A 17,200-nucleotide genomic window follows, 5' to 3' on the forward strand; every position below is an offset into this window, starting at 1 on the left:
GCACCGCAAAAATCAGTTTCCAAATAAGTCAGTGCGGTCGTGGTTGGTTTTGGCAACTTGCATTTTCAGACTCGGGTCTGAACCTAAGCTTTAATTGTGAAAAGCTTGGACCGGAAGTACTGATTCCCTGCAACTCGTTCCTTCCAAGCAATTGAGGCAAAGGCAACGTGAGCAGACGGGTTCGCCTCGATCGTAATGCTGCTGCCGGTTCGCTCTGCGGTGCTGCTGGTCGGATTGGCGGTGTGGTGCGGTTCGGATTTCGCCCCTCCCACCATCGACGTTCACCTGGACGATGATCCCCAAGTGAGATGGGAGCCCATTTTCAAAGTATTCGACAGCGACTTCCTCAAGAGAGCCGCTCAGGAGGTCATCGAGTAAGGGAAACTGATTTTGATTTGCGTCATCGCTTGTTTTCATGAAAAAAACTGTCACACATTAGATTTTATTATTTGTTTCAGTGTTGACAAAAGTGTTTATCGGGGAATAACCTTGAAGATTTTAGATTAAAATCATTTTACTGCGAGAATCAAGTCATATCATTTCACGATAAAGTCCAGTATTGTCAAAAACACTGTCCATTTTCAGGAAAACAAATTGTGTTTTCGGACTTGAAGTCATCACATTAAAAAAAATCTGTTCTTCTCGTGTTGTTGTTGTTTTTTTTTTTAACTTTGTGGTTAAACATCAACAATAAAGTGTCCTTGAGAGTTTTGAAAGACGCTTATAAATGAGATCGATGAGAAGGTTTCTGCAGCCGTCATCTGTACTTTTTGAAGGTGTCGGACATTTCGCCTCCTATCCAAGAGGCTTCGTCAGCGAACTAAAGTAACTACGACTACTTTAGTTCGCTGACGAAGCTTCTCATCGATGGACCACTCCTGTACAACTGAGAGCTTACACAGACGTTATAAATGAGATGTATTATTATTAATATCCATCCATTTTCCATACCGCTTATTCCTCATTAGGGTCACATGGGTTGCTGGAGCCTATCTCAGCTGTCTTCGGGCACAAGGCGGGGGACACCCTGAATTGGTTGCCAGCCAATCGCAATCACTCTCACACTCACACCTCGGGACAATTTGGAGTGGTCAATCTGCCTGCCATGCATGTTTTTGGAGTGTGGGAGGAAACCGGAGGACCCGGAGAAAACCCACGCGGGCCCGGGGAGAACATGCAAGCTCCACACAGGGTACGCGAACCGGCGACCTCTGCACTGTGAAGCCGGTGTACGAACAACTCGACTACCGGGCCGCCCTATTATTATTATTATTATTATTATTATTATTATTATTATTATTATTATTATTATTATTATTATTCGTCTGTGTAAGCTCTCAGTCGTACAGGAGTGGTCCATCGATTTCTGAAGGTTTCTTCAGCCGTCATCTGTACTTTTTGAAGGTGTCGGACGTTTCGCCTCCTATCCAAGAAGCTTCGTCAGCGAAACGTCCGACACCTTCAAATATTATTATTATTATTATTATTATTATTACTATTATTATTATTAAATTCTTTGTAGCAGTAGTAAGCTTTTTGTATTAGGTGCCATCGCCTTTAATAATTTGATTTTTTTTCTTTGCTGTTTTGCTTTGTGTTAACATGTTTTTTTTTTTTTTGATTTACTTGTCAGCGCAACAATTCCAAAATGGATTCACGAAGCGCTCACTTCTATGATGAAGGTCTCAGAGCACTTGATTCTCACCAAACCTTACGGCGAAGAGCTTCGCGGCATGTCCGCACACTTTGGCAGAAATTTCTCTGATATCGTCATGCTGAACTTTGCTTACGAAGCCACCGCGTATGTATTGTTTCTCCTCGACGTCTTTGTACGATGTGCAATCAAATGTTCACATACAGCCAAACCTGGGTTTTCGACCATAATCCCTTCCAGAAACCTGTTTGAAAACCGATTTGGTCAAAAAACAAAACATTTCGCATGCTAATCAATGTCTGTTTTTTTAATCATGATTGAACACAATACAAAAACGTTGACGCACAAAGGAACGCTACACAAGGATAATGCGTCACTACCAAGACAATGAGACGTGACGTATAAGGAAGTGGTTGGGAGTCCAGTGGTGCATTTAGGTGCGCTAAGTTTCAGTTACAAACCAAGGCGAAGAAACCCGAATTGGTCGAGAACTGAGACATTCAAAAACCCAGGTTTGACTGTACTTGTTTGAAACAAAAAAAACAGCAAAGTCAAGATGTTACACTTGTAGATTCTGCACGAGCATTGTGGCCCAGGACAAAAACGGAAACGTCTACCATGGCAGAAATCTCGACTACCCGCATCCTGTTTTGAGAAATGTGACAATCAATGTGAACTTTTGGAAGAACGGAAAGGTATCTGACCTTGGACTTATTTCATAGGATGTGATTTAAAATCGTTAACCTCCATGTACTGAGGACCCAGGACAGATATTGCATCTGCAAACTTTGACCTTTGCAGATCTCGTACACTGGAACTACCTTTGCAGGCTATGTTGGTCTTTGGACAGGACAAAGTCCGTATAAGTTCACCGTCTCCGGAGACCAGCGAGGTAACACCGCATTTCCTCTGTCGCTGGGCCGAAAGTGCTCCAAACGTCCTGACACGAGATGGTTGCTTTGTGTGCGTGAGCAGGCGCAGATCATTGGTGGGACTTCTGGAAGAACATGGTCTCGGCTTTTCTGATGAAGAGAAGTCCAGTCAGCTGGTTGGTGCGAGAGGTAAGATGACAAAAGAGGCGCCACGATCAAATTTGCTCCGCTCAACCTACCGGAATATAGCGTCACTGGCCGTCACTCGTACCCCATGGAGCTATTTGGTCTTCTGTGCAGACCCTTGAAGAGGCAGAAGACTTTCAAGATGCCGTTTTGCGTCTCTCCAAGATTCCCATCATCGCAGAAGTTTATTACATTGTGGGCGGGGCCCGGGCAGGTGAAGGGGTCGTGATCACCAGAAACCGAGCCGGCCCTGCAGACATTTGGCCGTTAGAACCGCTGAGTGAAGGGTGGGTGTCCTGCTTGTTGGCCACGCTGCATGTTCTCCTTCTTCTCTTTGTTCATTGGCACGATTGCTCACGTTTGTTGTTTTCTGGTTTGTTTTATTCAGATGGTTCAGAATCGAGACCAACTTTGACCACTGGCTCCCGACACCAGCCAAGGATCATCGAAAGTGAGTTGTTGAAAGATAAATGTACTGCTGGAATGTGGAAAAATAACAAGCATAATTCATGAATTAAGAATCATAATAATAACAACACATTTTGGGCGGTGAAATCACATAAACTGTAGCTGTTTTCAATTACTCAGAATTTCTCAAAAGCCTATTTTTTAGTCAATTTAAATCAAGTTTATGAACTATATATATATATATATATATATATATATATATATATATATATATATATATATATATATATATATATATATATATATATATATATATATATATATATTTTTTTTAATATTATATTATATTTTTATATATTTTTTATAGGCGCAGGGGGCAGAGCACCACTAGTAAATACTGGTGTCAAAGTCAAGGCCCGGGGCCCAAATCTGGCCCGCCACATCATTTTATTCTGCCTGTGAAAGCAAATCAAACTTGTGAAATTACATTTTCCAGCCAAATTTTCAATTTGTAAACCACAATAGCAGTCATTATTCTTGACTTCTGAATTGAAAACTAGTTCTTCATTAATTTGTTGTGCGCTGTATTTGTAATATATGGAGGGGATGAAATAGTGTAACGGCTTCCCCAAATTCATAACGCCCCGATAGAGGAAATCGTAACGACAATGTGGCCCGCTGCAAAAAATGAGTTTGACACAATCGGTGTACATAAATGAATGAAAGGTAAAATATGGAAGACAAACAAGGAAAGTGACAAATTGAAGCACATATGGAAATGTGCATTTGGAGTTCCTCCTGTGCATGTTATAAACTAAAAACTAGCTGTGGACTTGCATTTTGGTGTTCACCCTTTTTTTCAACTTCCCGTTTTAGTTGTTCGCTCAATGAGAAGTGCTTAACTTCAACTTTTCAACTTGGTTGCAATCGGTGTGGTGTCGCCCTGTTAGTCATTGCTTAGAGTTATAGTGGAGGCAGTGCAGGAAGGTCAAACGCAGGACACTCTTAAAAAAAACCCAACACATTATTTTTTAAACTGTATATATATTATAAAAAATGAATCCACTATCATCTCTTGTTCGTAGAGAAGCAGCAGAAAAAGCAATGAAAGTGACTGGTCAAGAACACATCAATATGTTTTCGCTATTTCAGGTGAGTCGGAGCAAATTAAGCAATCTTGCCGGGAAACATATGAAAGTATAACCCATTAATCGATGAAAAGGTTTCTTCAGCCGTCATCTGTACTTCTTTGAAGGTGTCAGACGTTTCGTTTCTTATCCAAGAAACTTCGTCAGCAAACTAAAGTCCTACTGGTAGTTTAGGCCCTATATATATATATATATATATATATATATATATATATATATATATATATATATATATCCTTACTGTCCAGACATGGCGGTGCCGGACTCTGCTATGATAGGTCCCTGCTCTCAGTTTGGGGGGAGCAGGGGATTCCTCCCTGCAGCGTCTCCACTGGTAGTTCCTATCGTTCTGACTAACGACTGGCCTGATTGCCCCACTTCGACCGGTATCACCTCATCAGTATTACTAATCTTATGTTGCCTAAGCAGGCTATTGTATGAACGATCCAAATTGAACCTCACCCCACCAAACCGGTTTAATGAAGGATTTAGTTGTTTTATGAAAATCGCTTCTTTTACTCCCCTTTCAAACCATCTATGTTCTTTTGCTAAGATTTTAACCTCATTGTCGTCAAATGAGTGGTTGCTAGCTCTTAGGTGCATATGTACTGCCGATTGAGGCCCACTAGTATTATCCCTGCGATGTTGATAAAGTATTTTTTGAGAATTTGTTGAGTCTCCCCAATGTACTGCTCTTTACAATTTTCATTCTTACAATGTATGGAATAAACTACATTACTTTGTTTTTCATTTGGCAGCCTATCTTTTGGATGCACTAATTTTTGCCTTAAAGTGTTTATCGGGTTGAAATAAGTAGGAATTTTGTGTTGCCAAAGGACTCTTTGTAGTTTTTCAGAAACTCCTGCAATGTACGGTACTGCTACTCCTCTCCTTTTTGTATCTTCAGAATTTTTTGTTTCATTCCCTATTCTTTCTTTCTGACATTTGCTAAATGACCACTGAGGGTACCCACAGTTTGTGAGGGCTCTCGGTTTTGTCCCCAGGAAGGATGTGAGGGCCTGTTTCTCCCTCTCTTCCATATACAGATTAGCCACTATAGGTGAAACTGGTGAGCCCATAGCACAGGGGTCGGGAACCTTTTTGACTAAGAGAGCCATAAAAGTAAAATATTTAGAAATGTTTTCCAGCGAGAGGCACGCGCACGCGCGCGCGCACATACAAACGCTCGCGTGCGCGCGCGCACATACAAACGCTCGCGTGCGCGCGCGCACATACAAACGCTCGCGCACGCACACACGCATACGCGCGGCCACTTTTCAACAAAATATCAGAATGTATTATTTAAAATAACTTTGTGATAGTACTCACCGTTAACATGGATGGTTTTCCGTTGCTCGTGTTTGGTAAAAATCCAGGAAAACGATCGGAATGAAATTCAATTTGCCGGTCCAGAGGCGAAGTTACTGCTAGCGAGCCTGCACACGGCTCATAAGCTTCCACACTTGCTATCTGCAATCTACTTCTCGCAGAAGTATGTTGATGCTAACGTTAACATGGGGCTTGTTAAAATGTCACTGACATTCGACTATTTCATCGATGGTATTGTTTCATTGCAAATTAGAATCAGAACATTTTCTCTCCTCTAATGCTCCGATGCGTTCAGGCTGAAGTGCACAAGTTGGGCTCATTTAAAGAGGCGTTTACCTGTTTCAACATGACGGCCACTATCATCCAATCAACATGGCGCTTTCGGCCATTCTAGGTCAGTGTCATCCATCAAAATTGCGCTTTCCGCCAACTGCAGCTCCAACGGGAAATGAACGACGAAAAAAACGACAATATGTATTATAATATGTAATATTTATCGCCGAGCCATATGCAATCATCAAAAGAGCCATATATGGCTCGCGAGCCATAGGTTCCCGACCCCTGCCATAGCACAACCATGAATTTGTTTGTAAAATTTCTCCCGAAATTGAAAATACGTAGGATTAAGGCAGATTTCCTATAATTGGCAGATGTGGTCCGCTTTAAGTTTGGTTCTTTCATGCAGAGAAACGTCCGCCAGCAGTCTCGTCCTCACCACTGAGACTGCTGCTGGGGTTGGGACAGATGTAAAGATAGAAGTCACATCGTAAGATGCCAAAGTTTCCTCAGGTTCCAATATGAGGTCTTTGATCCTCTCTACAAACCCTGTGGTGTTCTCTACGTGATATTCTGTGTTACCAACCAACGGAGCTAAAATAGTTTTTAAATATTTGGCTACATTGTATGTAGAGGAGTCAATGCTACAAACAATGGGTCTGAGGGGGAACCCTTCTTTATGTATTTTTGGCAGGCCATAGATACATGGCGTGGCCTCTCCCGGGTATAATCTAAAATACATGTTTGTCTATATGTTTTCCTTTCTCTAACTTTTGGAGACAGTCTATCATTTATTTCTTGTATCTATTGGAAGGGCCCCTTTTTAGTTGCTCATAAGTGGAAGAATCACTGATTCTTGAGAAGCACTGTACACCTACCCTTGTCTGCTGGCAAAATAGTAATATTTTTGTCTTTTTGTAGAGTAGTTAACGCCTTTCTCTCTTCTAATGTTATGTCGGACGGAGGTGGTTTGGCACTTCTAAAAAGGGCTGATATTTTAATGCGCAGATCATCTGCCTCTGCATAGGAAAGTTTGTACATATAACATATAACAGATGTTTTGAAAGGGGAGTAAAAGAAGTGATTTTCATAAAACAACTGAATCCTTCATTGAACCGGTTTGGTGGGGTGAGGTTCAATTTAGATCGTTCATACAATAGCCTGCATAGGCAACATAGGATTAGTAATACTGATGAGGTGATACCGGTCGAAGTGGGGCAATCAGGCCAGTTGTTAGTCAGAACGACAGGAACTATCAGTTGAGCAGCTGCAGAGAATAGTCCCCTGCTCCCCCCAACCTGAGAGCAGGGACCTATCATAGCAGCGTCCGGCACCGTCATGTCTGGACAGTATATATATATATATATATATATATATATATATATATATATATATATATATATATATATATATATATATATATAGGGCCTAAACTACCAGTAAGACTTTAGTTTGCTGACGAAGTTTCTTGGATAAGAAGCGAAACGTCCGACACCTTCAAAGAAGTACAGATGACGGCTGAAGAAACCTTTTCATCGATGGATGGACCACTCCTGTACGACTGAGAGCTTACACAGACGTATAACCCATTAATGTTGGAACCCTTTTAAAAGAATGAAACTACTTATGTTGTCTGTCAACAGGTTTTGTCACTCTTTCCAGTGTGTAATGGGTAAGCAGAAGAGCTGTCGAATCATTCTCGTTCTCATTTTTGTGACCAGATCACAGAATAAACACCGGTGTACGTAGCACGTTATGGATATAGATTTCTCCTTTGCCATTGCCTGCTGTTGCAATCATTTCACAGGGTGACAGTTTATACAACGATAATGAGTGCAGCAAACCCTGAGAACTATACCACCCTGGTCAGACCGCCGGTAGGTACAGTTATAAGGCATTAGTTCACAGTCATTCCTTCATCTCGGACAGTTTCTTTCAGATACACAAGTGACACTGCACCTTCCACTAAATCTTTGACTCTTCTCCAAGGCTTGCCGCATGAATCCAAGAACTGAAGTGATCCCGACGAAACATCAAGTGGAACGTATTAGACATTTTTTCATACTCTGAGTAGCTGCAGATCAAAGAAATTGGCCACTCTGATTATCTGCCGCACATCGCAGCTATGAATGTGGTCAGGTCATCTCTTTTTTTTTTGTTTTCATAACAGAAGTCACCAACTCTGACCTGTTACAGATGTTAACATTTTGTTTATTATATGAGGAAATACATATTATAAAACACTTTTTGTTGTTGTGTGTTACTTTTATTATTAATCACATATTATATGACTGGGTATGATTCTCGGATCATTAATTTAGAGGTCCTGACAGTTTCAGAGTAACTAAGTAATAGGGGGGCATTGGTTGGCATGGGAGGGCGTAGTTGGTTTGTCCATCATAATAATAACCATGATCATAATAATAATAATTTAATTGTCATAATACTAATCACAATAATAATAATCATCAGCATAATACATTTAATTTATAAGCACCTTTTAAAACTCTAAATGACACTATAGTTACAGGATAAGAACATTTTTTCTGCGGGTGAGGTGCGGCAGCCAGACGCGCCAGCGTTCACTCAACCCGGGAGAGACACACCCCATATCGACTTGTTTTTCATTATTTGTTGATATAGTTTCCAATATGTAAAACATATTGAATTATTGATAAAAAAAATATGTAAAACAACAATGAAAATCAAATCAAAATAATCCCAAACGACAACATAAACTGGTTTCACGGCAAAAAAAAAAAGCGGGGAATTTAACCTTTCCCATTTACAATAATTCCTGAACGTAACTGCGGATCACATGACATGCCAGATCAGCTCCCTACTTCCGCTTTGGTTTGCCTGCTGACAACTTACGACTCACGTTAGATCCGAAAGTCGTCGCAAATTCCACCATAGTGTTTTTCCAAAATGCTGGCCCTTATCAACAGGCTTCTGGACTGGTTCAGGTCCCTGTTTTGGAAGGAAGAGATGGAACTGACACTCGTTGGACTTCAGTATTCCGGGAAGACCACGTTCGTCAATGTGATTGCCGTGAGTTGTCCCGTCGTAACATGCTCGGTCTGTCAGTGTGGGCCCGAGGATGAAGGAGATCAAAAAGGTTGCAATCCGAATATGTGAAGTGTAATTTCGTGGATCGTAGTCAGATGTGGTTTGTCGCATTTTATTGAAAGAACGAGTCGACTGCAAACATCGCGCAACGTCGCGAGACTGTTGCTGGTCGACTACGAAGTTGACGTGTGACTGGGCACTTCTTTCAGTTGTGACGTAGGGGTGTTGACATATTTATTGTATGACCGCCGCATGTCAACATCGTGCAGATTCACTGCAGCGAAAGCATCCCGTGTGGGAATGGGTGACGAGTATCCTGCATTCATCATCAGTAGAAGTCTTTCTGGAAATTGCATCATAATAAGGTTAAGTGTAGTGTGCTGCGATATTAGCAATCGGCACGTTTTGAAGTGCGCGTCTAAAGAGTTTGATGTTTCTCTTTATTTGTAAGTAGGTTCGTTGTCAGATCTTCCAGGCAGATGATGCGCAGAGCTTGATCGTGGCGTAGAGTCGAGCAAGTCGTGCTGTGAAACTCCGTGCGATGCTGAGCAGGTCTCTGCGAGCGGTGCGTCTGTCTGGGTCTGAGTCCGAGATGAGTCTGATATTATTCTGCCCCGTGGTTCGCCCAATCTCTTTGTCCCGCGACAGCTCCTTTTATACAATTTGCAAGCGTGTACTATGCGTCAGGGTGATACGCACATCAAGGAGATCAAGGAATTGAAAGACATGAAAGGGTTGAAAGGCGCACTTCAAAATCATACACGCGTGTGACGCAACACGTCTCTTGGCAGTAGACCCGCCCTCGCTCGAAATCATTCTTTTCGTCCAACTGTTCCTTCTGGAGTCGTGCAAAGGCGGATTCGAATCGCTGTTGAAAAGTCTTGGTTTTGAATGTTCGAGTGTGAAGATTGCATGTTGTCCGTGTGCTTGCACGGGTTCCTCCCAAATTCCCAAACCACAACTCTGGACTGTCCTTCTTCGTGGACGATGACACTCTTTCGAGGAAAAGAAATGATTTTGTCTTTGATTTCTACCTCTTGCTCACAAGCCCTCTTTTGTTTTTGCACCAACAGTCGGGCCAGTTCAGTGAAGACATGATACCAACCGTTGGATTCAACATGCGGAAGGTCACAAAAGGCAACGTGACAATCAAGGTAGTTGTGTGAACTTGGCCAGCAGGATTTTTGCATCTTTGCGTGCTCGTGTCACGTGACAAATGTCATTGACCGAACACGTAAAGGAGTTTTTTTCAATGTTATTAAACAGTTTTTTTCCCCTCCGAAGATATGGGATATAGGCGGGCAGCCCCGATTCCGAAGCATGTGGGAACGCTACTGTCGAGGCGTCAATGCTATTGTGTAAGTGTGCCGAGTGAGAGTGGGTTAGCATGTCCTGACCACCCCCAATGCATTTATTTATTTATTTGTTGATTAATTCATTATTTTTTATGAATTAAATTCATTAATTAATTTATGTATTCATATTTTTATTTTGTTCGTGATCCATCTAGCTATGTAGCGCTCTAGCTATAGCTAGCTAGCTAGCTACATATATAGCTACCTATCTATCAGTGAAAACGGTTATTGTAACGACATTTATTGCTTTCTCATTGCACCACTGTGATTTTGTTTATTTTTCTACTTTTATAGGTACATGGTGGATGCAGCAGATCGAGATAAGATAGAAGCATCCCGAAATGAACTCCACAACTTGTTGGACAAACCGCAACTGCAAGGGATTCCGGTAAGATGATGCATCCTTGACACTCAAGATGGTATGAAAGACAAGCTTGGATTTGGCCACTTGAATACCTGTGGCATACACAAAAGTACAATTGAAAGGCGCTTATGAATCAAATGTATTATTATTATTATTATTATAAGTGGTTTTTGGGTGGGGGGGCAGTTGAAGAAAAAAAAATCCTTTGGCTTGTTGACATGCGAGAGACAAATCAGCCTTTGCCATTGTTGTTTATTTACAGATTCTCGTTCTCGGCAACAAACGAGACCTCGCCAACGCGCTGGATGAGAAGCAGCTCATTGAAAAGATGTGAGGCACCCGCAATGATTCCGTCTTCCCGCTGTACTGTCCTTTTACATTCTTGGAGTGGGGGGGGGGGGGTAACATTGGGGAATTTCGTGACTATTTGTCAATTGTTGGGCATGTGCCAACACACATGCCCAACAACTTACATAGCCCATGCATGGGCTATGTAAGTACCGTAGTTTCCGGTGTATAAGGCGCACCCCCAATGAATTACATGTTTCAAAACGTTTTCCAAATATGAGGCGTAACCACATTATAAGGCGCTACAGTCAAGAGAATGTCAACAAAACAGTCCGATTTTGCCATAATGTTCTTTTTTTTAATGTCTAATACGAAAATAGAAATTGCAGGATAGTGTAATGAGTGGTGTTTTCTCCATTTATATGAGTTTAAAAATATTCCAGGGTTTCATCAGAGTTCACAATACAATAATACATTTTTAGAGATGACCAATCTTTCTTCTTTAAAACGTTTGTTCCTTAGAGGTTTTCATGGAATATTTTGGCCTTAAAATTTGCAGAAATAAACACATGTTTTTTGAGACACTACATCAAGCAAGCCAAGCAAATAAAACACCACATTTTCCATGTCTAATCCTTCTGCATGAAATTGAAAATTATGGCAAAATCCAGAACAATATTCCACTTTGCAAAGTCACTTGAAGAGATTATTGAAAATCACTGTTTTATATATCCCAGCATGCACTGCACACGACTTCTTCACTTGGGGGGTGTAGTTGGTGGTTGCTGACAGTCGTTGCGAGACCTGTTGTGGCTCAATCTTACTTCACATATAAGGCGCATCAAGAAAATCAAGGCTTTTGGGTGTGCCTTATACCAGTGTCTGAATTAACTTCTGCCCGGATGCCCTGGACGTGCAACTTTTACGTCGGGCGTACAACTTACAGAACGTCTCCCCGCCCGTGTGGCCGACGATTTTTTCAATGGGGGAAAAAAACAGATTTTTTTGTCAAATCAAAGGTTTGCTTTATTCCGATGTTGAAATCTTCGTTCGGTTTGGAAATTTTGGAATTTCGGTTCGTTTGTCAATTTGCGTACTCGGCAGGCAATCAGAAGCCTGCATTGAATAACTTTGTGCTTCCGGGATCATTTGCATATCATTTTCCAAAGTAGACGCACAGAGAGCACAGGAAACTTGATAAGTGGTTGGGAATCAAGCCAAAACTTCAGCCCCAGAAGAAAGATTCAAAAGAAGCTAACAAAATTTATGACGCGACAAAACATAAACGTACATTAAAAGCATCGTGGAAAGAGTAGTACACGTGGCTTGTAGCAGACGACGCAACGCAAACATTAGATTGTGCAACATGCCGACAGTGTATGGACAAACGACAACTGGATCAAAATCATCAGCAAGGGATAGTTACCACAAATTAAGCAAGGGAGCATTTGTGGTAGGTACATCAATTACTTCATTTTTAATTGTTGTATATTCTGATTATCAATCCTTAATACTTTGCAACACTGTTTTTTTTTTGCGATTAGTCGTCTTATTGTGTTTCAAGTTGTGAAAAATAGGGCAGGCAACTTTATGGCTGGGCAGGCAACTTTTCAGTTGTCTGCCCTGGTGTCTGCTAACTTTTTGTCATGAGTTTCAGACACTGCTTATACACTTGAAAATATTCTATATTGTCTGCTTTCTTTCACCAAGGAACCTGTCAGCCATTCAGGATCGGGAAATCTGCTGCTACTCGGTGTCCTGCAAAGAGAAAGACAACATGGGTACGTACGTCATGCCTTTCTGTCGCTTTCACTCAATACTCCCATGCGTCGTTATGAAACGTCGATGATGACGAATGTACCCTTCCCCCGCCCCCCGTCTCCCCTTTTGGCAGATATCACGTTGCAGTGGCTCATCCAGCACTCAAAGTCACGGAGAAGCTGAAAGTGAACCTTGTGTGTGTGTGTGTGAGTGTGTGTGTGTGTGTGTGTGTGTGTGTGTGTGTGTGTGTGTGTGTGTGTGTGTGTGTGTGTGTGTGTGTGTGTGTGTGTGTGTGTGTGTGTGTGTGTGTGTGTGTGTGTGTGTGTGTGTGTGTGTGTGTGTGTGTGTGTGTGTGTGTGTGTGTGTGTGTGTGTGTGTGTGTGTGTGTGTGTGTGTGTGTGTGTGTGTGTGTGTGTGTGTGGCCCGAGCCCCCGAACACTTGAGAATCATCCACGGTCATCCCTCCAACTTGCCTCTGTGAAGTACTTGTACTCCTTCTGCCGACAACCACCGCGCTACCGGCCGCCACTGCATCATAATATTGTACAGCGCTGTTCCAGCAACTCTTCTTTGGTGTCCTAAAATGTCGTGGGTGCGACAAGTTGGATTGTTCGTGCCCGTGACGCCTTCATGTCGCCATTTGCTTCGATGCCTGAGTCCAAATGGCATTGCAGCATTTTGTTCTCATCATTCCCCCTCCCCCAACCGCTTCGCGAAGGACTGTGTTTGGTGTTTACAGTGCAACAGCGGTTTGGATCTATGTTTGGGATTGCGCTAATGAACTCTTAGCGCGCCGTCGCTTTGATTTGCTACAAGGCTTGAATTCAAGTTTGTACAAAGATGAGTGGAAGGTAAAATAACGAGCGCTTGCCCGTCGTCGTCGGAAGCTGGAGAAGGCCTGCAAAGTTTGAAGTGCCTTTTGGATGAGCGAGAGCTCCAATGCAATGACCGTCACCCGAGGCTGCGTCTTGTCCGCGGTGAAGAAATCCAGACGGATCAATGCAAATTCCTTGATTCCTGGATGATCAGCGGGAAGACAAAGTGGACCGAAGTTGACGCCACATGATGCAAACAAATTGAGAAAGTGTCAACACGCCAGTTTGTACACCTTTTGCCTTTTTGTGAAGCTTCAAACGTGAAAGAAGTTGTAGGTTTTTTTTTCCTTTAAAGGACAACCGATGCAAGTTGTGTCCATAATTTGTAAAATCACTTCAAATGACTTCTACTGAGCGTATTTTACAAAGATTCCACCGCATGTAGCTATATTTTACCTTTTAAGACTCGCGCTGAATATTGAGGAAGTCTTGTTTTCGAGTTGATGACGACGCTTGACTTGACGTCACAGAGGGAACGCCCCTGACCAAGAAAGTGACACTAAATGCATTTTGGGTACTTTGGTCTGAAAACTTCGTCTTGATCTGTGTTGATGGCGAAATTAGAAGGAAAACACATAAATAACATGATGGTAAATTGTTGTGTGTTGCACCAAGACGATTCCAGTTGACACAAATTCCCATCAGACAAATCTTGTGCATTTTCTGGGACGCTACTTTGGAGTCCTGATGGCTCGAATTGATACGCACGTACTTCTTTAATCGATTGCAAACATTTATGCTTTCCTCTTCAGAACTATTTCAATCATATTCATAACTGGATGAGTAACAAGAAAGCATCTTCTCCGAATCTGACCTTCTGAAACAAACTTTCTGAGGTCATTTTGAAGTAGTTTTGGGACACTTTAACTCAATTTTATTGGTGTTTTGCATTTGACTAAAAATATCAGCCTGCATGTTTTGGGTATTTTAGATACTATAAAACATTTTTCTGATGTCAGGAAACAAAAAAAATGGTGTCGGTTGTCCTTTAATATTCTGGAGGTTAATATGGATGTGCCCAAATAGCTGTTTTTGTAATATAGATTTTCTTTTGGTGGAGTAGCCAAAAGATAGTTTGAGTCCAAATCAATCGCTCAGTCACACAGACGTGAGCGTGAGACGATCATTTCGAATCAATATCACAAAAGATTGACCCGGTTGTCATTCCCATTTCCTCTCGGTGGCAGGACACTGACGCCTTAATCATGTATGTGAAACTGCTCCACGCTAGCCAGTTGGTTGCGAATGTGTTCACTCAGCACCTTTGTCATATTCATGTCCTGCGTCTATTGGTGATGAGCCGAATATTGATCTTCAAATTTTATAAGCTCAGCAGAAGTGATGGATGGATGTGTTGTCAGGTTGAGTGAGTCAAAAAAGCTACTGCAATTTGTATGTGTGTATGCTAACAATATTCACGTTCACTTTACGGGCTTTGTCAATAAGATGCGGGCGTTTTCATTTCAACAAATGCTCCATGAATATGTCATGCATTCTTTCTCTGTGATTGCCAATAAATTGTAGTTTTTTTAGTGTCCACAAGTTTTTTTTTTCTGGTCCGGTGTGCGACACGTCTCGCCACTGGGTGGAAGCAGAGGGCTTTAATGAGATTGTACATTGCTACAATGTTGCCGTAAATGTAATGAGAATCTTTGTTGGATCATCCACCCGGTCCCCTCATTCGTGTCGTGGTCTAGCGAGACCCTTTGTCGATATTGTTTAAATTGTTGCTTACCAACAACGCAAGCACCCATAGTCAATAATAATAATAATAATAATAATAATACATTACATTTTAAGCGCCTTTCAAAGCTCTCAAGGACACATTACAGTCGATTTGCGCAAACTTTCCAAGGCTTTGTCTTTGGCGTTTACCATCCTTACCCAGGACTAAATAAATTATGCATAAGCATAAGTTCTGCGACACTGACATGTAGTGGTCACAATCATACATTGCGCCAGCATATGTGAAACAAAGCTGTTTTATAATAATAATACATTTCATTTATAAGCGCCTTTCTATGGTTGGTAGTCTTTTACTGAGCGAGTTGCTTGTTCTGTAGCCACAAAGGGACATAAGTCTTCTTGTGCCGGTCGCAAGCCCGGATAAATACAGAGGGTTGTGTCAGGAAGGGCATCCGACGTCAAAGTTTGGCCAAAACATCCATGCGGATCAAACCTTGAAAGATGGAGGACACTGATTCGCTGTGGCGCCCCCTTGAAGGGAAAAGCCGAAATGAAAAGAAGAAGAAGACAAGCGTAGGTACTATAATAAACAAAATACAATCACAAATAGAATACATAAAATACAATGATAAATAGAAACAAGAGAGAGAGCTACAAGGATGACACCTAAGCTTTTGACCTTATGGGAGGGATAAACGGTCGAATAGTGTTCATACCCAGGGACAATTTAGAATCCTATTTTTTAAGACCATGCCAATGGTGCATGACTGTGTGTGTGTGTGTGTGTGTGTGTGTGTGTGTGTGTGTGTGTGTGTGTGTGTGTGTGTGTGTGTGTGTGCGCGCGCGCGCGCGTGTGCGTACGCACATGTTTGCGTCAGTGTGAGAGGGGGTTGCTAAATGAAACAAACGCAACACTTACAGTACTGTATATAGAGACACAGTGGGACTGTGCTGTGAATGTGGAAGCATCGTAAGCACAAAGGCTTAGAGTGTATGTAGTACGAGCGGGCCAGCTGGTCCAGCAACTCGGGGCGTTTTAATTAATCTCATTTCTTAACGAACAGCTGCTGCCATTTGTGGTAAGGTCAACCCTTGGACTTGTGGACAGCTCGAGGTGTTTCCCGACAACTTCCATCGGGCTGTTGCCTTGCATCCTGTGCAAGAGCGCCTGTGGTTTGCTGTTGCGGTAACCGCAGGGGGATAACAGAGTGGTTCCAAGTATGCCACAAGGATCTGTGTGGCTGGCAAGCAGGTCGTTGAGTGACCTCAAAGTGTGACATGCCGTGAATGTCGCTACGCTCCATTACAAATGAGCTCATTATCTAATGCATGTTTCACACCTTTCACATCTGCACTGTTTCTTTTGCTTGGTCTGGCTCTCAAATTCTTACTGTTGATTCGGAGCAGAATGCAAAGTACATAATCATCATTGGGACACAGTTTGGGGGAGACATAAATAAGGCTGCTATCCCAAATTGATTTTTACATTAACGAGTATACAAAAAAAAAACGCTTTTGTACAACCCATTGCGAACATGTCGAAGTCCAAGAATTTGAATCCCCAGTCACCCCCGACGCCTCCAACTATGCGCTGACGCAATTCCAGAGAATTTGACAAGTTGCGGTCACATGACATGATCACGTGACTGCACGATGACGATGATGAAGGCAAAAATTCATGGCCGGTGAATCGACGCAAACACAAAACGAAGCGACTGTGAAATGTATTTTTGTCAATCTTGCCATTACATCCACCACTCCTATTGTTGTTTTAATCAAAACGCCAACTTTACCGGGATTCGCAGCGCAGTCCCTTTTTTCGATACCTTGTAATGGCGAAGGAAAAAATGGCAATGATGCTAACTGACATCCGTCAAGTGTTTGCGCAAAACAACAGCATGTAATTTACTGCTCGAGTAAAATATATGA

General features: G+C 42.1%; 2 protein-coding genes across 2 annotated transcripts; both read left to right on the forward strand.

Moving 5' to 3' along the window:
* The first annotated feature begins 130 nt into the window (after positions 1–130).
* On the forward strand, positions 131–8,117 carry LOC148890790 (N-acylethanolamine-hydrolyzing acid amidase-like). The gene is made up of 11 exons (XM_089010126.1): positions 131–374; positions 1,634–1,801; positions 2,226–2,349; positions 2,456–2,546; positions 2,630–2,715; positions 2,827–2,999; positions 3,101–3,163; positions 4,206–4,272; positions 7,517–7,545; positions 7,681–7,750; positions 7,863–8,117. The coding sequence occupies exons 1-11, from the start codon at positions 196–198 to the stop codon at positions 7,941–7,943; spliced, it is 1,131 nt and encodes a 376-aa protein (XP_088866252.1). The 5' UTR covers positions 131–195; the 3' UTR covers positions 7,944–8,117.
* Positions 8,118–8,698: 581 nt separating this feature from the next.
* Positions 8,699–15,127, forward strand: LOC148890791 (ADP-ribosylation factor-like protein 8B). Its single transcript, XM_089010824.1, has 7 exons — positions 8,699–8,924; positions 10,016–10,096; positions 10,227–10,300; positions 10,592–10,685; positions 10,924–10,991; positions 12,660–12,730; positions 12,844–15,127. The coding sequence occupies exons 1-7, from the start codon at positions 8,802–8,804 to the stop codon at positions 12,891–12,893; spliced, it is 561 nt and encodes a 186-aa protein (XP_088866950.1). The 5' UTR covers positions 8,699–8,801; the 3' UTR covers positions 12,894–15,127.
* The last annotated feature ends 2,073 nt before the right edge of the window (positions 15,128–17,200 follow it).

This window comes from Hippocampus bargibanti, linkage group LG12 (genome assembly GCF_051943395.1).
Source record: "Hippocampus bargibanti isolate YZ-2025 linkage group LG12, ASM5194339v1, whole genome shotgun sequence".
Taxonomy (NCBI): domain Eukaryota; kingdom Metazoa; phylum Chordata; class Actinopteri; order Syngnathiformes; family Syngnathidae; genus Hippocampus; species Hippocampus bargibanti.

What these genes read in the sequence shown, in the direction of transcription:
- LOC148890791 (XM_089010824.1), top strand. Translation starts at nt 8,802, where the DNA reads ATGCTGGCCCTTATCAACAGGCTTCTGGACTGGTTCAGGTCCCTGTTT. An exon ending in CGAGGCGTCAATGCTATTGT is followed by an intron (nt 10,301 to 10,591) that starts GTAAGTGTGCCG and finishes CTACTTTTATAG; the next exon opens with GTACATGGTGGATGCAGCAG. An exon ending in CGCAACTGCAAGGGATTCCG is followed by an intron (nt 10,686 to 10,923) that starts GTAAGATGATGC and finishes GTTTATTTACAG; the next exon opens with ATTCTCGTTCTCGGCAACAA.
- LOC148890790 (XM_089010126.1), top strand. Translation starts at nt 196, where the DNA reads ATGCTGCTGCCGGTTCGCTCTGCGGTGCTGCTGGTCGGATTGGCGGTG. An exon ending in TCAGCTGGTTGGTGCGAGAG is followed by an intron (nt 2,716 to 2,826) that starts GTAAGATGACAA and finishes TCTTCTGTGCAG; the next exon opens with ACCCTTGAAGAGGCAGAAGA. An exon ending in ATATGTTTTCGCTATTTCAG is followed by an intron (nt 4,273 to 7,516) that starts GTGAGTCGGAGC and finishes GTCTGTCAACAG; the next exon opens with GTTTTGTCACTCTTTCCAGT.